Source organism: Leptonychotes weddellii, chromosome 2, assembly GCF_054177405.1.
Source record: "Leptonychotes weddellii isolate Sample4059 chromosome 2, ASM5417740v2, whole genome shotgun sequence".
In the NCBI taxonomy this organism is placed as follows: domain Eukaryota; kingdom Metazoa; phylum Chordata; class Mammalia; order Carnivora; family Phocidae; genus Leptonychotes; species Leptonychotes weddellii.
The window spans coordinates 115,482,215-115,505,546 of NC_138370.1; the positions used below are offsets into that span (position 1 = coordinate 115,482,215).

Here is a 23,332-nt window from a genome sequence, read left to right on the forward strand (position 1 = left end):
GTACAATTTCCCTCTCTAAGTGCATTCTGCACAGGAGACATGCATCTGTGGGACTGGCCAGGCAGACAACAGGCCTTGAGAAGGGGCCTTTTTTTACAAAATCCAATATTCTCTGTGTCAAGTCACCTCACAAAGAAAAAATGAGCAGTGGCGAGGGAAGAATTTAAAGAGCAAATCGAAGGTTCCTGGTGATTCTACTGTATTTCATAAAACCGTTTACATTTCTCTTCTTGGTCATGGCGAGGTCTGTTAACACAAACAGCACAGCCACAAAGTACTCTTTTGATTTTAATAACTCATCTGATACGTATTTATATATATTTATATATCTGCTTATCTTCATTTCCTCAGCAAAAGGGGAAATAAAAATATCGATCTATAAAATAAGCTGATGATAACACAATGCCAAAAATAGCTTATGTTAAGTGCAAGGGGTGAAGCTTGAAAGCAAGCTAAATTGCAACAATGTATTGATTTAACATTTTAAATACAAGACTTGCAATAAAATAATTCTTGAGATATGCTTCTCATTTTTAGTTTACTTTTTAAAAACTACTCTCTATACACATATCCAGTTGTAACACTTGACAGTAGCATTAGGGGGCATGATATAACTTTGGTACACATTGCAGATATGGATGGGTAATGTCTGTAAATGATATTCCTTCACCAGTTAGAGCACTGTACAGCAGGGGACCAGCACCTGATCCCAGATAATGTTCCCACCAGAACCCCAGAGCCCTTCCCAGATCCATCGGAGACAGCGGGAGCAAGCGGGCTCACTGGATCCATATTGTGTTTCCTCTCTCGGTTCTCCTGGGTTCCACTGTCAGCTCCCCAAACGTGGAAAAAAACTGCTCCATTTCTTTCTGAAGCATGTCATTTCTTTTCTCGGCATCTTCTTTTGCTCGCTCAGCGTTTCGCATTTTGATTTCTATCATTGTGAACTTTTTCCTTTCTTGATCCAGTTCATCGTGGAGGCTCATCATTTCTGTTTCCAAAGTCAAGTTTCGCTGTTCTAAGCTAGATAGGGTGAGGGAGGGAATAAAGGATAAAGTGATTTTATTCACTTGAAACGTGACAGGGATACAAGTATTTTCTGAACTCTTATCTCTACAATGCTTAGGAAATTGTAATGGGCCCTTGCAAATCAGTAAAGCAAGGTCTAATGATTTAAAAGATGTATTTTTATTCATTTGTTCAATCATTCATTCATTCTATTTGCTAGGATGATTTATTATCATTTTAACAAGAAGCCCCTAGGACCTCGCTTGGAAGCACTTAATTGTCGTTTGATTGTGAATGAATGAATGTCAGCACAGAGAAGCTAGAGGCTGATTGTCAGGGAGCATAGAATGGCAGATGCAGGAGGCAACCCAAACCACAGGGCTTCCTGGAGTCATTTCAGATAAAGCTGGCTTCACTAAAAGAAAAGGGGAAGTCTGATAAAGTTGGGAGAGAAAGAGGACATCATATTTGCTTTCAATCAAAGGAAAAATAATGATAGTGAAAATGTCATTGCTAGGTAGCTCAAGTCTCTTCTGCCAGGAAGTTACTAATCAAAATAAAAGTGGCATAGCAATATTAGTATCAGAAGAAAGAGATTTTTTTAGCAAAAAGCATTATTACCATTAAAGATGACCATGACTTAATGATAAAAGGACCAGTTCATCACGGAGATATAAACAATACTGAACTTTTATTCACCCAGTAGTCTAGCCTCACATTATTCAATATAAAATATAACAAAATTATAAGGAGAAATTGATAAATCTATAATAATATTAGGTGATTTTTCTTTCTCAGAAATTATAGATCTGATAGAAATTAGAAGAAAAGTAGAAGGATTGAACAACTTGACTAACAGACTTGATCTATTAGTCCTATATAGAACCCCAAACGAGTAAAAAGAGAATAGTTTTTACCAGGTCAAATAATTGATATCATGTAAACAAATTTCTCCACAGTAAAGTTAGAAACTAATTTTGGGGGTAAAAGAATATCAAACTCACACGTTTAAAAGCTAAACAACACATATCGGTGATTGATAACTAAACAAAGTATTATCTATCTATCTATCATCTATCTATATCACCTATCTATGAATTTGTCTAACTTCAATATTTTAAGGGATGGAGTTTAAAAGAAACTGAAAGAGAAATGTATGATTGCAAATAGGAACAATCAAAAATTAACTAGAACAGTTAACCTCTTCTATTTCTGTGGCTTGGGTCCCTGGCAGCTTCTCTGCCCCACTTTGTTGTACAGCAGGGGACCAGCCCTCTGGCAGGTAAGAATGCTACAGGAGGAGGGCCCACTAAGATGACATTCTACTGGAAAGTTCCATTATTTTCTCAAAGTCTCTGAAATGTGCCATAGATCACAGAACATAAATAGGCCACCAATGTTCTCACAAATGAATGTGTACATTGGCAGCCATTCAGAATAGCTTTTTTTCCCCTCTGTTAATACAAGTTTAAAGTGTTATCTCTTGCTTCCCAGTGCTAAGTGCTAAGTTATCATCATGTACTGGCAGAAATTCAGAGTTCTGATAGCCAGTGGTTCCAAAAACTACATTCAGAAATGAGAGTTACCTTATAAGCTGATGGCATTTTTCTTCTGTAAACCTCCTGTCACTTGGCATTATATAGAAAAATTCAAACCAAGTTTCTCTTCAGCAAGGTTTACAAAAACTACTTCCTAAGAAAGTCATTTTTCAACTTAATGTATAAGTAGTACTTTAGGTTATATTTACTTTACCAAAGCTCTTGAAAATCTGTATCTTTTAGCCTGATAACTGACTAATGGATGGCACACATATTAAATTACATTGAAGCCAACTTTATGGATAAAGAAGCAGCCATGTGGGGTCTGGACGCATGCAGCTACCGAAGCAGGACAAAGACTGACATCCACTCCTCTGAGGACCCCGGAGCACCCATGAAGCAGGAGGGCCACAAAGCCACACAGCCTGAAACTGGGGCGGAGACCACAGCGGGGCAGCTTCATGCTGAACTGAGCCTTAAGCCTTCTCCTACTTGAGAGTTAAGTGTCCTCCCGCCTACATTAAGCTGAAAGGAGAACATAAAGACCATCAGTTTTAGAATTTCCGTAACCATGGTGAAAATGCAGGGGAGGGACATTCTGGTTTCTGGCCCAAGGTGCTGTTTGTGAGCCCTGGGCTCCATTCTCCATTCCCACCTCTCAAGTCCACGGAACATGTGACAGTTGGGGCGCTGTAAACACAGGACACTTGGCCAACACCCCTTATCCTGCTACGGTTGCTTCCCCGGAGAAGTTGTTAGGCACACTTCTACCTTGGTCATCTTATGAGAAGATATAAACTGATATAAATTAGGGTTTAGCATAATCGCTTCCTTATAACTCATAGCTTTTGCTCCTTGTTTATCCTACAATTTCCCTTGTCCATACAAACGCTCTTCTCAAAAACCTCCAATCTCAGAATAAAAGCCAGACTTAAAATGATCCCCAAGGTCCTATGTCACTGGGCCCTGTTCCCTCTCTGAGGCCCCTGCCCATCCCATCTCGTGACATTTCCACTGGCTCTTCTCCCAGGTAACCGCACGGCTTCCTCTGTGACCGCCTTCCAGCAGTCGCTGCTGTTGACCTTACACCTCACCAATGCTTCCTACCCCTCGTCCCTGTGTTAGTCTTCCACTCAGCATCTGAGCTACTTTACTTCTTGATCTGTCTCTGCAGTGGAATGGAAACAGGTTCCATGAGGGCTGAGTTTTTGTCTATTTTATTCACCACTGAACCCTTAAGGCCTGGCGCTGAGCCCGGCGGACAGCGGACACTCTCTCCAGCATTCAACGATTAAAAGAACAAAAAATAAAAGATCTGTTTCTTTTGACACCTTTTCTTAACCCTCATTTCATCCTCTTGCCATCAGTGAAAATAGTCTCCTTACTTTCCATTTACCCCAGACCCCCCCTTCCCCGTCCGTAACACAACCCCACACATTTAATAACAGAAGATAGCATTATGGAGCAACTATTCTGTGCCAGGGACAACGCTCAGTGATTTCTCACATGCTTTTAAGGTAAAAACCACTCATATTTCAGTTTTTCACAGTAAGAACCCGAAAGCTCATAGACCACTTTCCCCAAGTCCCACAGCTTATAAGTGGGGAAGCCTGGACTCGAACTCGGGTCTCTAGCTCTGGAGCCAGCATGTTTAACCTCCTGTGTAAACCTATCCTTGCAGGAGGAGGCGGTTGCAGCCTCTCCGGCAGCTAGGAGCTCTGGATTTTCCTCACCTCTTTATCCTGGACTCATACTCTATCTTCTGTTTGGTCATCTCCTGTTTCAGGCTGGACACTAAACTGTGCAGTGCACTGTGGTTGCTGGTGTTGTTGCCCACAAATGTCTCACTGTTGTCGCTGCTGCTGGTGGCACGACTACTTCGACCTCCCACACTCCTCCGGTCACTCTTGTTTTCATAGTCCCCAGGGTGGGAGAGGTCGTCCTGCGGGGGCCCATCCAAAACAGGGTCCTCAAAATTAGCCCCGTAAAAGTCTTGCTCTGGGCAGGTGGTGGTGGAGGAGCGACAGGAGTTGGAATTCTCGGGGAGGGAGATTTCACAGGAGGAAGTGGACCAGGTGGCGCTGTCGACGCTCTGCTTGTCATCAAGGTTCATCATGGAGAACTGTTGATGGACGTTGTCATAGGTGGAGAGCCTGTTGTGCTGGCCTGACTCTCCGGCTTGCTCTTTCTGCTTGTTATCCCTCAGGGTCACATAGCCATTGGGCAGCCAGCTCATGCTGCGACCGTTCATGGGGCTCCCAAGAGCGTCGGGGTTCAAAATGCCCATTCGCACCGTTCCGTTCTGTACACTGTGGGTGCCCATTTTGGTACCAGACCCCTTCAGGGAAGAGGTCCTTCTGGCCTGTAAGCTCCCATTGGGAGTGGTTTGGGTTTTCTCCAGACCTTCTGCATTACTGCTGCTGAAGGACCCATTGGTGACTATCCCACTGCCCTTATTGAAGGCAGGATTCTTTTTGACCATGAGAGGGGGGCTCCTAGACACATCCAGCTTGTGAACGCTGTTCCTTGGGCTGTTGGTTTTACTACCTGGTAGAGCTGTGGGGGATCCATTATCCATGCCGCTTCTCTGGGGAGACTCGGACTTGTCCCAAGAGCACCGCCTACCAGGACTGTCCTTGGTATTATTGTTCTCCTTGTTCTGTAGCTGACCCATGGTGGCTTTCTTCAGAATTTCATTGTTGTTGTTGCTTACTCCATCTTGGGGTTTGCTTTGCAGTTCTGCATCTTTGGGGAAGAGGCGATCATGTTTGCCAATCATCACTGACATCAACTGCTGGACCACCACAGTGCCTGCAATTGCACCGGAAACACAGTAGTATGAGTGAAATAGTTTTATTTCCCACCTCGAAAGTGACTCTTACAGAACCACAATCAGATGAACGTTCAACATTGTTATCAGTAGTGTTGAACTATATTCTTAATGACGATAATAGCAATAGAAGCTAGAAGTTCTTGGGCATTTACCATGTGCCACAAACTGCCCCAAGCACTTTCCTTTTGCTAGTTTAGTTGGATTTTAAAACAAATCTATGAATAGGTAGTTATTATCGTTGTATTGTAAATGTTAAGTAACTTGACCAAGGTCACAAAGCTCTTAAGGAGCAGAAACAGGGCTTGAAACCAGAGTTAGCGAGTTCCAAAGAATAGGCTTTTAATCATTATACACCATTACCTGCAAGTTTGAGATTTAATTATGAGAAGTCTTCCTCAGGAGGAGGTCAATGTGATCTCTCATCTGACAATTGCCTCAAACCACCAAGATATTTTAGTGGCATTTCTTAATGGAACCCTAGATGATCTCTGGTGGATATATGGTCTGTCTTTCGAATGCAGCACAATAATGACACTCCATATGGCTTTTATTCACTATTCAAAAGTCTCAAGGCATTTTAAGTGACAAGAGCCAGAATGGCATAATAAGGATCTTCAGAAATCCTCTTCTCCATAAAAGCAACTGACAAAAGTATTCTGAATCAACATTTGTAGGAATCTGGAAATTAACTAAAGGCTTGTTACAGTCTGAAGAATGTTTATCCAAGAAAAATGGTTGACTCAGAACAGCAAACTCTGTGGTGTTTTAACTTTGTCCCCATCCTCTTCTCGCTAGCTTTGCAATAGCCTTGAAAACTAATATCCCACAGTCACAGTGGGAACCAGCAGCTTGGCAGCCCCTGCAATGGGCAGAACAGAGTTAGAATTCCAAAGCTCCATTCCCAGAGTATTGTCATTGTTTGACCTGTTTGGTGGTTCCCTTGAAGACCCCCCTCACAATGCATGTCTTTATTTGATCTGACTAGGAACTGGACCAGTGTGAAGAGCATTTTTCTCAGGGGCATTTGTCAAAAATAATGAGGGCTCTTTTGTTTAACATCATGGCTGCCAGAAGCAGTGGGTAACAGTTGGGACAGATAATAGGCTAACCACAAGCTTAAAAGGAAAATCTGAGGAATGTGATTTCCATGGGGGGTTTTGAAAAGCTTGGATCTATTCCTGGGAATCTAGAAAACTACAGGCATGTTTAGGGTTTTGTGCATGCCTACAGCTGAATGCATGCTCAGGAAAGAACTAAGTCCCTAGTCTCTGACCTCTGGCTGATCTTGAGGCTCTGCACAAGCAGAAACTGAAGGCTACTACAGAGCTCTGAACTACCTGGCTGAATGTCAAAGGTGGGCATACAGAGCCATTTGGTAAAAAAATGGGAAACTTACTGGCCTAGGCAATTTAAGGAAATCTTTGCAAATAATTAGTTGACAACCAAGCAAACCAAGCATAGACTTCAGTGGCCACATATGGCAAAAAGTACAGACTTTATAGAATTAGTCCAGATAAATCACCAAACAAACAACAAACCTGAGGATGGGGAGGACCTGATATCCAAAGTTCTCACATTATTATGTTATTAAAAATGTCCAGTTTTCAATGAAAATTATGAGACATGCAAAGAGTAAAGACATTATGGCCCATACACAGGAAAAAAACAAACTCTGAGGAAGCCCAGACAGGACACTCACTAGACAAAGACTTTAAATCAGCTATTTTAAATGTGTTCTAATAACTAAAGGAAACCATGTCTAAAGAGACCAGATGAAAGTGAGAATAATGTCTCACCAAATAGACTTTATAATCAATAAAGAGACAGAAAGTATAAAAATGAAACAAATAGATATTCGGGAGTTGAAAAGTTGAAATGAAAAAAAAAAATCAGTAGAGGGAATCAACAGCAGATATGAGCAGGCAGAAGAAAGAATTGTTATACCTGAAAATAGGTCAACTGAGGTTATCCAGTCTGAGGAACGTAAAGGAAAAAGAAGGAAGAAAAACAAACAGAGCCTCACATACTTGTGGGACACCATAAAGTTTACCAGCATATGCCTAATGGCAGTCCCAGAAGGAGAGTCCAGGGGAGAAAGAATATTTAAAGAAATAGTTGCTGAAATGTCTCAATTTGATGAAAAACGTGATCTGTATAGCGAGAAAGATCAGCAAATTCCAAGCTAGGTAAATGCAAAAGGACCCAAACTTAGACCCATCATAGTCAAGCTGTCTTAAACCAAAAACAGAGAAAGAATCTTGAAAGTAGCAGAGAGAAGCAACTCATGTATAAGGGATCCTTAGTAAGATTAACAGCTGATTTCTCATCATTTCTCATTGCCAGAAGGTAATGTGACAAGATATTCAAAATGTTGAAAGACTGTCGAGCAAGAATTCTATATCCAACAAACCTATGCTTCAAAATGGAGGGGAAATAAAGACATTGCTAGATAAACAAAAACTGAGAGAATCTGTTACTACCAGGCCTGCTCTACAAGAAATAGCAAAGCATTAGGCTGGGCATTTTAAATGATGAAAATACCTTGAGAAAGAAAATAATTCTCTTATACAGATGAAAATACTATGGTTTCCATTTGATTCTCATATCTTCACTATGCACTGTAAAGTATGAATTAGAAATGAATACGAATCTCAGACAGCAGAAGTAATCAGACAACAATGGATAACAAAGTTAATCCATTAATAAAAGCAGTAATTTATTAAAAAACCAATGGATTTACCAGGTTTTATGGCATATTAGCTGAAATCTCAAGTATATTTTCACATATTCCTCATTGCCTTTCAAGCTGAGCTCCTATCCCTTAAAACTGGCTGCCACCACTAACTAGGCTTCTCAAGTAGTTTCCTAACTTGGAGCCCCTCCCCCCCTCAATAACCCAAGAAACTCCTTACGTATTCATTTATTCGTGTACCCATAATAAAACAGTATAGGCTAATGCAAACATCAATCATCTTTGCTTTGGCTTGAACTATACTAATTTGATGTGTTAACTGGGTTTATATGATGTTGCTAAAAGCTCCTAGGAATAGTCTCCAATAAACAGACATAGCAAAACAATTTAAATTCTAGTTAGTAAGCGTACTTTCTATATAAAATACTTAAATTGAGATATGGTGGGGAAAATGATGACAAGGGCTTTGACAATGCAGATTTCTACCGGAAGCAGCTACTAATTGGGTAGCTGTCAGAGAGTAGAGGCCTGACCTGGGGTGAGGCCACTCTTTAGCTTAAAGCAATGTGTTGGCAAAATTTGACTCTGAATGTAATTCAAATCAAATTTTGAATCTGAAAAAAATATGTTAAATCCATCTGTATCCTGCACACTTCTGTGATAATCCAAAACTTACAATATATTTAGATCACAAATCTTCAATGTGCCAGGTCTGATGCTGGGTCAGTGTTGCTCAAACATTAATGTTCGTTCAAATTACCTGGAGATTTTGTTCAAATGTATTGGGTGGGGCATGAAATTTTACATTTCTAACGAGCTCCTGGATGACACCAGCAGTAACAGAATAGTAGCACTGATATCACCTGGGAGCTTTTAAATTGCAGGACCCACTGCAGATCTTCTCAATCGGGGAACTTGCATGTTAATATCTCCAGATGATTCCTATGTATGTTGGAGTTTGAGAAACACTGTGTTAGGTGAAGATGTTTCACTTACATCTTTTAAATTAACTTTCTCAAAAGGCTGTGAGATAGGACTTAAAATTTTTCAGATGAGAAAATTGAGGTTCAGAGAGGTTAAGCTGTTTGCTCAAGGCCACACAGATGATAAATGACCAAGGTGAAATTTCATACTTTGTCTTCTTCCTCCAGAGCATGCACTGTCCTATTATGTTTCAGCTGTTGGAATTTAAATTGTAGTAGTAACAAGTAAACTTGGGGTTGTTCTAAGTAAGAAACCAAATAAAAGACATCTATTTATTGAACCAAGGTTGTGGAAGAAAAAGGATTGAAAAAAATTAATGGTATAATATATCCATCTTTCCTTTTTTTAGCTACCTCTGAATTTGTCATCCTATTTTCAGTGCATGTGGAAGTGAATCTGATGAAAAGATGTTAGTGTAGTTAAAATGGCTGTCAACACTGTCGTTATGTACTGTTTGAAGACATGTGAACTAGTCCTATTTTACTATTTGCTCATATGACAGACACACTTTCAAATATTAGCAGCCTCTATTATATATGACTCTGTCTAGTACTTTGGGAAAATGGAGCTTTTCCCCATCACTGGAATATTAACATTTGAAGCATCACTACTTCTCACCACGGCTGTGAACTATGCAGGGCATTTAATTAATTGAAGAGTGACATTCCCAAGATCTCCACGATGAGTCTGTGAACAGTCATGACTAAGTTACCTGCCATAATTATAGAGTGACTGTCAGGGCCCCAGCGATCTAGAAATCTCTCTTTTCTACCTTGGGAGGCTTTGCTTTCATCTAATATCCAGAATAATAAATGGCAATAGTTCTTGCAAAGGGACTTTGTTTCAATTTTTATATCTTTTTAGGACAGACTAGCTTAGTAATGATGAAGTATGTGTTGCTATATACTCTTTTTCACTTTTTATTTCCTCTTCTCTGTCATTTTCTTTCTTGGGCTGCTAATGAATAACATGAAGCCCAAATAATGAGGTCAGAGTGGTTATAATCACCAGCCCATTCTGAAGAGTCCAAGCAGCTTTGGGGGTCCCACTGCACTACATGGATCCTGAAATCCCCCCTCGCCTGTATACTTTTACAAAGGTTGAATTTAAAAATCACATTATAGGCACTTCTTCATAAGAATTGGATAAGAATTCAATTTTCCTTTAAAGGTACCTAGGCACTTTAAAATACACTTACACAGTATGGTGACTAACAAAACATAATAAAAAAAAAATAAATAAAATAAAATAAAATACATATACACAGACATATATGACAGCCTTCTATGAAATGTAGTTTTGATTTGTATTTTTGCAGCGAATAACCTTATACGTGTGTAATTTTGTACATGTACAGATGTTTGTAAGTTATATCATGAACTTTGACAAATGACAGTCCTGGATGTTTCCATCTAATCATGAAATAGACAATTCCCTTGTGCCTATTTGTAGCCAATTCCCTACCCTCACCTCCCAACCATGATAATCACTCATCTGCTTTCTAACACTATAGTTTTTCTTTTTCTAGAATTTCATATAAATGGAATTATACAGTATGAAGTCTTTTGTGTCTAGGCATTATTCACTGAGCGTAATACATTTGACATTTATCCATATTGTTGGATGTATCAAATAGTTCATTCTTTTTATTGCTGAGTAGTATACGATTTTATGAATGTACCAAAAATTGTTTATCTATTCACTGATTGATAGACAATTGGTCTGTTTTCAGGTTGGAGCTATTATGAAATAAAGATATGAACATTTGACTAAAAGCTTTGGGTGAACATATATTTTCTTTATATATGGGTAAATACTTAGCACACTGCTCTGTTTGGTCTTATGGCTAGTAAATGATTAAGTTTATATGAAGCTACCCAACTTTGCAAAATGAAGCTCGATCCCAGGACCCCGGGATCATGACCTGAGCCAAAGACAGACGCTTAACGACTGAGCCACCCAGGCGCCCCAGCTATTTGTTTATCTTTGATGAAATGTCTAATTCAGATCTTTCACCCAATTTTTTGTTGGATTCACTGTCCTATTATTTGTATGAGTTATTTATATATCTTTAAAACAAATTCTTTAATTCTTTAATATTTGATTCATAACATATTTCCCATTTCCATGGCTGGCCTTTTTGTTCTCTTAAGGATATCTTTTTTTTTTTTTTAAAGATTTTATTTATTTATTTGACAGAGAGAGCGAAAGAGCACAAGCAGGGGGAGCAGCAGAGGGAGAGGAAGAAGCAGGCCCCCTTCCGAGCAGGGAGCCTGATGCGGGACTTGATCCCAGGATCCTGGGATCATGACCTGAGCCGAAGGCAGATGCTTAACCATCTGAGCCACCCAGGCGCCCTGTTCTCTTAAGGATATCTTGATGAAGTACAACTTATCAATTTTTTTTATGGTTAGAGATTTTTGTGTCCTAGTAAGTCTAAGGTTTTTTTCTCCTATGTTTTCCTCTCTAAGTTTTATGCTTTTAGCTCTTACATTTAGGTCTATGATCCATTTCAACTTAATTTTCTGAGTGATGTGAAGTAAGGATAGAGAATTTTTAAACATGCAATTTTTCAAGTATCATTTGTTGAAATGACTACCCTTTTCCCACTGAACTAACTTGGCACATATGTCACAAACAAATGATGACATGTGTGGGTCTACTTCTGGACTCTCTTTTCTATTACATCGATCTATATGTCTATCTCTATATTGATAGCATACTACCTTGATTATTTGTGGCATTATATTAAGTCTTAAATCAAGTAGTATATTTCAACTTTCCTTTTCCCTTTCAAATTGTTTTGACTATTCTAGATAATTTTAATTTCCATGTAAGTTTTATAAACAGATTGTCAATTTCTACAAATAAAATTTTTTCTGTAATATTTTTGAGAATTATGTTGATACTATAGGTACACTTTAGGAAAATTAATAGCTCATTGATTTTGACTATTCTAATTGATGAACATAGTATATTTGCCCATTTACATAGTTTTTTTTCATAAATGTTTAGTAGTTTTCAGGATATATATCTTGTGCATATTTTCTTAAATTTAACCCTAATTTTTGATATTTGTAAGTGTTGTTCTAAAATTATATTTTTTATTTCAATTTCCAATTGTTCAATGTTAGTGTATAGAAATACAATGAATTTGTATAAATTGACATTGTATCATATGACCTTGATAAGTTAACTTATTAGTTACAGTAGCTTTCCTTGTAGATTTTCTAGAATTTTCTACATAAATTATCATGTTGTCTGTGAATAAACAGAGTTTTACAACTTCCTAATTTGTATGCCTTTAATTCCTTCTTGATACTTTATCACACTGGCTAGGATTTCTAGTACAGTCGAAGTGCCAGAAGTAGGCAATCTTACCTTATGCCCAATCTTAGGGGGGAAAGCATTCCGTCTTTCACCACTAAGTATAATACTATAACTAAATTTTTTATAGATGACCTTTGTTAAGTTCCTTTTATTTCTAATTTGCTAACAGCCTTTATCATGAATGGTGTTAGATTTTGTAAAATAGTTTTTTTTATTCACAGAGAGGATTTTTTTAAAAAAAAATGTTGTCAATATGGTGAATTACATTGATTTTTATTTATTTTTTAAAAAGATTTTATTTATTTGACAGAGAGAGAGAGCACAAGCAGAGGGAGCAGCAGAGGAAGAGGGAGAAGCAGGCTCTCTGCTGGGCAGGGAGCTTGATGCAGAGCTCGATCCCGGGACCCTGGGATCATGACCTGAGCTGAAGGCAGCCGCTCAACCGACTGAGCCACCCAGGTGCCCCAGAATTACATCAATTTTTAAATGGCTACCAAGTTTGCCTTCCTGGGATTAAAACCCACTGGTGTTGGTTTATTATCCTTTTTATATGTTCCTGAAGTCAGGATATTAGGGCCAAAGACGTTAAAAAACAACAAATAAAATAAGAGTAAAGATTAAATATAATGCCTAGGAAATCTATTTGGTTGATAAAACTATAAAGAAATGCGCTCTTTTTCGCTGCCTGACCGCCGCCATCATGGGTCGCATGCACGCTCCCGGGAAGGGCCTGTCCCAGTCGGCTCTGTCTTACCGCCGCAGCGTCCCCACCTGGCTGAAATTGGCGTCTGACGACGTGAAGGAGCAGATCTACAAACTGGCCAAGAAGGGCCTGACTCCCTCACAAATCGGTGTGATCTTGAGAGACTCCCATGGTGTTGCACAAGTACGTTTTGTGACAGGCAATAAAATCTTGAGAATTCTTAAGTCCAAAGGACTTGCTCCTGATCTTCCTGAGGATCATTACCATTTGATTAAGAAAGCTGTTGCTGTTCGAAAGCATCTTGAGAGGAACAGAAAGGACAAGGATGCTAAATTCCGACTGATTCTGATCGAGAGCCGTATTCACCGGTTGGCTCGGCATTATAAGACTAAGCGAGTCCTCCCCCCCAATTGGAAATACGAGTCATCCACAGCCTCTGCCCTGGTCGCATAAATTTGACCATGTACTCAAGCAATAAAATCATTGTCTAACTAGAAAAAAAAAAAAAACTATAAAGAAATGCAAGGAAGTGATTGATACAAATGTCTGTGTAGTAAAATAGAGTTATAAGTAAGTGGGGGAGTAAGATGGAGGAACAGGACACAGAGCCAGACTTTTGGGATGCCTAAAAAAGTTATATTTCTTGACCTGGGTGGTGATTTCTAGAGTATTTGTCTTATATAAATTCATTAAGATGTGTATGTGTGTGTGTTATTGGTGGTTTTCATTATCATATGCCTTCTATTTTATAATAAAAAAAGGTTTTAGAAAACTATAGACTAAAGTACTGGTAAGCTTCTTATAGCTTCACATTTTATATCTTCTAATGTCTGCTAAACTCTTCCAAAATAAATTAAGTTTTCTGGGCCAACTAACTTATTGCCTCAAATCTGAAGTTCACTTGTTATTGCCCTAAATATCTGACAAGGAAATGAAGCTGAGTTGATGCAGGCAAACTCTTAAAAGCTTTCTCTCTGTCTCATAAGACATAGAGGAATAAAAATTGTAGAATTTTCAAGAAAGGAACAGTATCAGGAGTATATTTTGTTCTAAATAAGCTCAGGGTGAAACTAAAATGACTCGTTTTCTTTCTCCTCCCCTCTTCCTTATTAAATTCTTAAATGTTCAATTCATCCAGTTTGTAGAAAACAATGGTACCACTAATGGCCATAGGTAAGAAAGGTATTCAAGCAGTAAGGCCTACTGGAAACAAACAGAAGTAGAAGTTCAGTGTGGAAAATAATTCGAGGCATTTTATAATCTAGAAAACAATTCATGTTTCAAACCACAGTTTAATAAGTAGCATAATCTTACAGAAGACCATATTTTTCTGCTTCTTGAAATTAGTCAAAACCAAAATTAATAAAACTATATTAACTTAAGATAGTTACTTTTTGAATTTTCTGAAGATTGAATGGGGCTCAAAAAGTGAACTGGTTTTTCTAGTTCTTGCATAATACTTTACAGCTGATTTATTCTTGTAAGGCTACTGAGGAATCTTTTAGTAAATTATTTTCTTTAGAAAACTAAAAAAAATGCCTGACTTCCAGAGAGAAGTTTTTTGCACTTGAAGGACTTGGGTCAATAAATGAAGTTACCATGGAGTTACTTATTTCCCTAGTTTCCTCAGAAGAGAATAGGTTCATACCAAACAAAAGACAGTTGATTGGGATTGCCTAGCTGGCTCAGGCAGCAGAGCATGTGACTCTTGATCTTGGGGTTGTGAGTTTGAGCCCCACATTGGGTATAGAGATTATAAATAAACTTTAGAAAAAACAAAACAAACAAACAAAAGACAGTTGATTGCTCTCTTGATGAGGATGTAAGATAATCATTTACTTACCCTCCATGATGGTCAAAGGATCTTCCACTTTGGGGCGCAGGATATTAGGGCCAAAGACAGTGGCCAAGTTCTGCACACTCATTTTGTTAACTCCAGAATAGGATTGTACTTCATCCAAGAACCTGTTGGGTATAAGAACATGAACAAAACAATGGTATCAAATTTGTCAGTGGAAGAAAGTGGGTTATTGGGGAATTTATTAACTAGAATATGTTCAAATACAATTATGGACACAAAATTATTTAGAAATTCAAACATCTCTCAGTCAAATGTGGGGAAAATATATTGCAAATGATTAAGGATCAAACTTGAGGGATCATATCAAATATCTCTGGCCTGGCTTAGCTTGGTTTCCTCTGTCAATCACAGAAACAGGTGTATTTGGATGTTAATATGGACATGAGATTCAAGAATATGGATTTTCTTTCAATCCTCAAAGAAAACATTTAATTTATATGTATATTCAATTTGAGAACTATAAATAAGATCATCCGGTACAATCCTTTATTTCAGAAAAGAGGAATCAACCCTCTTTATTGAGTAATTTGTGAGCTTCAAATTTATAGTCTATTAAAAAATGATATCAAACATGGTTTAAATTAAAACCTTAGTTCTACCAATATGAAAAACTAATATAAGCACAATTTTTTCAATTTATTAGGTGCTAAAGAATAAGAAGCGTGCAATAGACTTTTCCCCAAATGATTTTAGTAGGAGGGATTGTTTTTGTAGTCTTTCAGCCATTTTTCATTCCCCAGCCCCTCTTCATTTCTAGATTTCATGGTTTACTAATTGTACTGATGAGACAAAGTGGAAGTGATGAAAAAATAAAAAAGAACTTATTACTTTTTCACTTGGTTTTATTTACTTATTTTTTTATTTCAAATTTTTATTTAAATTCTAGTTAGTTAACATACAGTAGGATTTAATGATTCATCACTCACATATAACGCCCAGTGCTCATCACAATAAGTGCCCTCCTTAATATCCATCACTCATTTAGCCCATCCCCCACCCACCTCCCCTCCATCAAACCTCAGCTTGTTCTCTATAGTTAAGAGTCTCTTATGGTTTGCTTCCCTCTCTCTCTTTTTTTCCCTCTCCTTCCCCTATGTTCATCTGTTTGTTTCTTTAATTCCACATATGAGTGAAAACATATGGTATTTGTCTTTCTCTGATTGACTTATTTCACTTAGCATAGAAGAATGGATAAAGAAGATATATATACCATATAGATATATATACACAACAGACTATTACTCAGCCATCAAAAAGAATGAAATCTTGTCATTTGCAACAACATGGATGAAGCTAGAGTGTATTATGCTAAGCAAAATAAGAGAACTTATTATTATTTAAAATAATATATTTTATGTGTCAGTCATTGCACTAACTTACTAAATTCTCAAAGCAACTCTGTGAAGTAAATACTATGACTATCTCCATTTTACAGATGAGACACATGAGGCACCAGAGTGGTTAAGAATATTCTCCAAGGGCACAAAAGTAACAAGTGGCAGAGCCGAGATTTGAACCCAGATCGTCTGACTCTGGAGTCTGTGCTCTTGACTACTCCCCTATGACTTTGAAGAAAGGCACCTGTTCCACATATTCATTACTGTTAGACGGGCTAAGCTACAGTAAAACTGAAGGGCAAAAACTCATACCAGTGTAATTTCTTATTTGAAATAGCTGAAACCAAAAGTCTGCTTAAATGTTTCAAGAGAAGTGAAGTTCTCCTACTGTGGAGATAAAGATGGGTAATACGGAACAAGGAAAAGTCTTTTCCCTTTTACTTAAAGAGGATGTCTTTTCTCATTTACCACAACAGCTTGAATTAGTTCAAAATCTTGGGTTGGAACCCTGATGTGTTAATGAATCTATGTTATCAGTGATACTATTTCTTTCTTTTTTAAAATATGAAACCTGGGGTGCCTGGGTGGCTCAGTTGGTTGGGCAGCTGCCTTTGGCTCAGGTCTTGATCTCGGGGTCCTGGGATCAAGCCCCATGTTGGGCTCCCTGCTCAGTGGGGAGTCTGCTTCTGTCTCTCCCTCTGCCCCTCTCCCCACTGGGTTTCTCTCTCTCTCTCTCTCTCAAATAAATAAATAAAATCTTTAAAAAAACAAATTATGAAACCTAAACTCATATTTGCTTCCTACCATTCCCAGAAAAAGCTACAGTAGGAGATTCTGGAATTCCTACTCAGTTACAGTTGACAGTGAGGTCCACAGTGTCTGGCATTAGTCTTTTTTTTTTTTTAAGATTTTATTTATTTATTCATAAGAGACAGAGAGAGAGAGAGAGGCAGAGGGAGAAGCAGGCTCCCTGCTGAACAGGGAGTCCGATGCGGGACTCGATCCCAGGACCCTGGGATCATGACCTGAGCCCAAGGCAGATGCTTAACCCTCTGAGCCACCCAGGCGCCCTGTCTGGCATTAGTCTTAAATTGCATTTTAGTTCCCAGTCTGCTGAACATTTATCTAATCATGATACAAAAAGTATATGCAAATGTTAATACTGCATTGAATTAAAAATTTGAATTATTTAAAAAACAAACTGAAAGGCTTGATTTAAGATACCTTATAATGACTTGTATTGCCAATCATCATCTCTTTATTTAAATTTAATGTTTCAATTTTACATATTTGGTGTCTTTATTTTTTTTGTTTTTATTTAAATTCCAGTTAGTTAACATACAGTGTAATATTAGTTTCAGGTGTGCAATTTAGTGATTCAGCACTTCCATACAACACCCGGAACTCACCTCAACAAGTGCCTTCCTTAATCCCCATTACCTATGTCACCCATCCCCTACCTGCCGCCCCTTTGGTAATCATCAGTTTGTTCTCTATAGTTAAGAGTCTGTTTCTTGGTTTGCCTCTCTCTTCCCGCCCCCACCCCCATGATTGTTTGTTTTGTTTCTTAAATTCCGCATATGAGTGAAATCATATGGTTTTTAAAACAGGGGCACAGTCATGGCACACACCATCCCAGGCCATAGGTAAATATGGTCATGAGTGAGAGCTTTACCAGGCACAATTATCGTCCTAACAGAATCGAATAAAAATGTCTTTTCAATGAGTCTTGAAGTAAGAGGGAAATAGAAAATAATATTTATTCAATCAAAAAATATAATTTAAATGTTAAAACAACTGTGTGAAATGTGTGTTTTCAATACTCTTACCTAGTAGGACACTTAAGAGAGAATAAGAAAATTGCATACAGACACATACGAAGTCAGTGATAGAAACTGGCCCTCCCCCCACTGGTCTTTCTCATGCTGAGGTAAATGCTCCTCTAAACGAAGATACATGGCACATATACAAAGAACTCTGATGGAAGTTTGAAGCAACATATCCTTCTTATTAGACCTAAGAGAGACTCAGAAACAGCAAATGGCAAAAATCGAGCAATTTCAGCGCTCAAAGAAACCTTTGAGATCATCTTGTCAAACCTCTTAATTTTATAGAGATCAACACTAGAGCTCAGAACAGTTCAGTGATTTTATTCATGGTCAAAAGTAACTTAGTATTAGGTTATATATTGTCTTGTTCCATTTAGTTTTGTCTTTAGGACAATTCTTACCTGCAAATATACTTCAGGAGGTTGTAATTGACCACTGGCAAACTCTTCACCTGCTTTGCTAATTCCTTAACACCCTGAGTAAAAAGAAATAGAGAATGAATGTTATCTAAGCGTTGGCCTTGGAATTAAAGCAAATAAAAAATGGGTATACAGTTTTTTTCAGTAGTTTCACATATCATCAGTGAAGAATCCTGTCCTGAAAACTTGCCACTATTAGAGAGCATTTCACAAATATTTTCAAAGATGTGAAAAAAGTATTTCAAATATTTCCATAAGTACAATTTGTGGAGAAACAGATGTTAAGTGAAGCCTTTTTAACATTTTTAATACTTGCTCACAGTTGACTAAAAAGGGAAGATAGCCTCATTTATAATAAGGTTATTTGGGGAAAAAAGTAGCCTTAATGTAGTGAGGATCTTTCCCATTTCTGGCATGCCCAAAACAGAGACAAATACACATCTACTGGCAAATAAGTCTCTAAGATAGGCCATGTCTAGGATACACTGTTTGGGGTGGGATGGAGAACGAAAAGCCTGCTCTTCCAGGACATTTCGCAAATGGATTAATTGCTTGGGTTCTTCTCATTGTAGGACTTCTAAAATGTAAATGGTCCCAGAAAAGCTAATGGATAATGTAATCTAATGTGTTCTTCTTCCTGAAAAAGGCCAGATGGTAAACATTGCAAGCATTCTGGGACATATGGTCTCTGTCTCAACTACTCAACTCTCCTGTTGTGGTACAAAAGCAGCCACAGACGATATTACATAACAAAGTAAAACTTCATTTATAAAAATAGGCAGCAATTTCAACAAGAGTGCCAAGAAAATCCAGTGGAGGAAACAAGAGTCTTTCCAACAAATGGTTCTGAGACAACTGGATATCCACATGCCACAGGATGCAGTTGGATCTTTCCTCATATCATAAGCCAAAATTAACTCAAAATGGATCACAGACCTAAATGTAAGAGTTAATGTTACAAAAGTCTTACAAGAAAATACAGGAATAAATCCTGGTGAGCTTGGTTAAAGACTTCTTAGATATGACATTAAAAGCACAAGTGACAAAAGAAAAATAGATAAATTGGACTTCGTTGCAATTAAAAACTTTCGTGCTTGAAAGGACACTATCAAAAAACTGAAGAGACTTGGGGCACCTGGGTGGCTCGGTCATTTGAGTGTCCGACTCTTGATTTTGGCTCAGGTCATGATCTCAGGGTCATGGGAGTCTGGCATCGGGTTCTGTGCTCAGCAGGGAGTCTGCTTGAAATTCCCTCTCTCTGCCCCCCCTTCTAAAATAAATAAATAAATCTTTAAAAAAACCTGAAGAGACAACCTATAGAATGGGAGAAATATTTGCAAATCAAATCATATATCTGATAAGAGGTTTATAATCTAAACTATAAAGAACTCTCACAACTTGATAATAAGACAAACAACCCAATTAAAAATGGGAAAATGATTTGAAGAGATGTTTTTCCAAAGAAAATATGTGAAGAGCCAATAAGTACATGGAAAAATGTTTAACATCATTAACCATCAGAGAAATGCAACTCAAGCTCAATGAGATCTCACTTTACTTACATTAGGATGGCTATGGTAAAAAGGAGAGATAACAAGCGTTGGCAAAAATGTGGAGACGTTGGAATCTGCACACATTGTTGGTGGGAATTTAAAATGACGGAGCCTCTTTCAGAAACACAGAATTACATATGGCCCAGCAATTCTGCCTTCTAGGTATATACCCAGGAGAAATGCAGACATATATCCATGCAAAACTTTGCACGTGAATATTCACAGCAGCATTATTAATAATAGTCAAACAACAGAAACAACACACATGTGCTACAACTGATGAATGGATGGATAAATAAATAAATAAATAAATAAATAAATAAATAAATAAATGGCATGAAATACTAAATGTATGTGGTATAGTGTGGATGAACCTTGGAAACAGCGAAAGAAGCCAGTCACAGAAGACAATGTACTGAATGATTCCATTTATATGAAATAGCCAAAATACACAAGTCTATAGATACAGAAAGAGATTAGTAGTTGCCAAGAGCTAGGGAAGGTGGGGCCTGGGGAAGAGATATGGCGTTTGTTATAGGATGATGGAAATGTGCTAAATATTCTAAAATTAGATTTTGGTAGTGGTTGCACAACTCTTGAGAATACAGTTGACCCTGAGTAATGTGGGGGTGAAGGGCACCAATCCCCCCAACTCGAAAATCCATGAATAACTTTTGACTCCCCCAAAACTCAATTACTAATAGCCTGTTGTTGACTGGAACCCCTACTGATAACATAAACAGTTGATTAACAAATATTTTGTATGTTTTATGCATTATATGCTGTATTTTTACAATAAAGTAAGCTAGAGAAAAGAAAAGATTAAGAAAATCATAAGGAAGGGGCGCCTGGGTGGCTCAGTCGTTAAGCGTCTGCCTTCGGCTCGGGTCATGATCCCAGAGTCCTGGGATCGAGCCCCGCATGAGTCTCCCTGCTCCGCGGGAAGCCTGCTTCTCCCTCTCCCACTCCCCCTGCTTGTGTTCCCTCTCTGGCTGTCTTTCTCTCTGTCAAATAAATAAAACCTTTAAAAAAAAAAAAAAAAAAAAAAGAAAATCATAAGGAAGAGAAAATACATTTATAGTACTGCACTGCAAAAAATCCATGTATAGCAGGACCCATTCAAACCCCTGTTGTTTGAGGGTCAACTGTATACTAAAATGCACTGATTGTACACTTTAAATAGGTGATTATATGGTATATGAATTATATCTCAATAAAGCTGTTTTAAAAAAATGGTACCTAAGATTTGGTAGAAGGCATTGTCTAGGTAATTTAGAGGGGCACACAATGAAAAAGAGAATATGAAATAAGGAATCCACTTTGTTCATGGACTGTTTGGCCTGATGTAGCACACAGTTAACTATTTAGAGGAGCAAAGTGGGCAAGGAGGGTTCATTTCATTTATTAACCTGCAGTTTCTTTTTGATAAGAGAGGGGATTAAAAAATGGGACCTGAGTTGTGTGTGTAATATCAAAGTGTGTGCAATATCAATAAATACATTAGTGGAAAATAATCCAAGGATGGGACAAAAGGAAATTTACAAATTAAAAACTAAGAACATTGACAAGAAAGCCAAATGAAGGTTTTTTAAGAAAGAAATGCATCAACTTACAGCTTCTTCTTCCTTGCTGAGCAGTTTGGCACAGGACAAAAAATCTTCATACTTTGCATAAGGAATGACTGGTTCTGGAAGTTCTCGGAGATAGAGTTTAAGAAGTGACGCCACTGTGTGTACGTCCGTGTTGCTGTGGAGATAGAAGTGTGAAGATATTCTTTGGAGTAAACTTTATGCTATCCGATTTAGTTTTTCATCAAATACACATTGAAGAGTCAGAATTCTATACGAGTTGGCAATTCAATCAGTAAGTTCAGCTTTCAAGAAGCACACACTTTCATAAGGCCTATGAAATGCTACCACAGGTGGAGAGGAGAGGGATCTGGAGGGACTCTGGAAGCTTCAGTGTGGTCTGAAAATATTCAGAAGGGCAAGGACTTTTCTTTTGTGTGTACTCGATGTTAAGCAAAAGTGTTAACTTTGGAAAGCAATGCCAATATACCAGACTTTAAATGAAATATAATACAATTTACAAAAAATACCAAATCCATCTATGCATGCATGTATTCAGTGTCACAATTAATCAGTTCTGAATCCTGGCTTCATTTCTTACTCTTTAGAAGACATTGGTGACTGGTTATAGATATCAGAAACTTAGTATGACATGTTACGAATTTTTTAAGCAGAACTTATTTTGAAATGATTGGTTCTCAGCATGATCTCTTGTCTAATATTCCAAGACAGTTGGGAATCCTTAGGGTCTTCTAGAAAGAGAAGGAATGTACTACAAAAAGAAACAATGAAAACACAACCTGTCCTTTGTATAATGTGCAAAATTTATTCCCTATTGACCACCAGAGTGACAGGATAATTTCTTAAAATACTAATTTACATTTTGTGCTCTCTATCTCCATGTTAATCCCATGAAGATGGCAGACAGTAAAGACTACAAGAGGTGTATTTTGTTTGTTTGTTTATTTAATTTTCAGTGAGGGGAATAGAAATGTGGCAAGGAGGAATTGGTGGGCAGGGAGTGAAAGGCCAATTGACCTTGAGAAGTTGAAGAGCAGCAGTGAACAAGGTCAGGGATTCTGTAGGTATTGAGAATGAACATCCCACTCCCAGACGGTGTTGCAGGAAGTGACATGTCCCCAGAGGGCTATACCTTGAGAGCTACCATACAGTTGAACTTCCTGCCTCAGTGAATATTCTCTTGCCTCAAGGGTGACATGGAAGCAGAGTTGCCATCACAAAACTACAGGGGCTGGGACAATGGGCATCTCAGTTCTCAATTTTGGATTTCATCAGCTATTTCCCACATGCCTACTACTGTATTGAACTACAGAAACACACAGTGGCTAGGACCCCAAATGGTTAAAAAAAGATTATTTCAGCCTGCTTGAAATTTATAATCTAGTAGGGACAGGGCATATTAAGTAGATAATAACACAAGCATATAATTGCAAAGTGTGGTGAGTGGTAATAAGGAAAAGTGTTGGATGATATCTAATAACAAGAGAGGACTAATTAGGGGTTGGAGGGCTTCTCTGAGGAAATGATTCATAGGTCAAGGTCTGAAGGGTTGTAATAATTAACCAAGTGAGAGCAGAAGCACAGAAGAATGCATTCCCGATTAAAGGAAGGCAGGTAAACAGAGCCCAAAGTGGGAGGGAACATCCTGTCCTTGAG

At 38.0% G+C, this 23,332-nt stretch overlaps 1 protein-coding gene and 1 pseudogene across 5 annotated transcripts in view; one reads left to right on the plus strand and one right to left on the minus strand.

Annotated features, from left to right (window-relative positions):
* Positions 1-275: 275 nt before the first annotated feature.
* The window catches only part of ARHGAP24 (Rho GTPase activating protein 24), a 434,153-nt gene continuing 411,096 nt past the window's right edge, over positions 276-23,332 (minus strand). For all 5 annotated transcript variants that reach the window (XM_031024193.2, XM_006729741.3, XM_081812191.1 and 2 more), the window contains 5 exons: positions 21,701-21,833; positions 18,517-18,590; positions 14,932-15,053; positions 4,280-5,357; positions 276-1,023 (listed from right to left, as the gene is read on the minus strand). In XM_031024193.2, the coding sequence (XP_030880053.2) occupies positions 780-1,023; positions 4,280-5,357; positions 14,932-15,053; positions 18,517-18,590; positions 21,701-21,833 (1,651 nt within the window). In that variant the 3' untranslated portion in view covers positions 276-779. The remainder of the gene's footprint in view (positions 1,024-4,279; positions 5,358-14,931; positions 15,054-18,516; positions 18,591-21,700; positions 21,834-23,332) is intronic.
* On the plus strand, positions 13,060-13,597 carry LOC102735242 (small ribosomal subunit protein uS15 pseudogene; annotated as a pseudogene).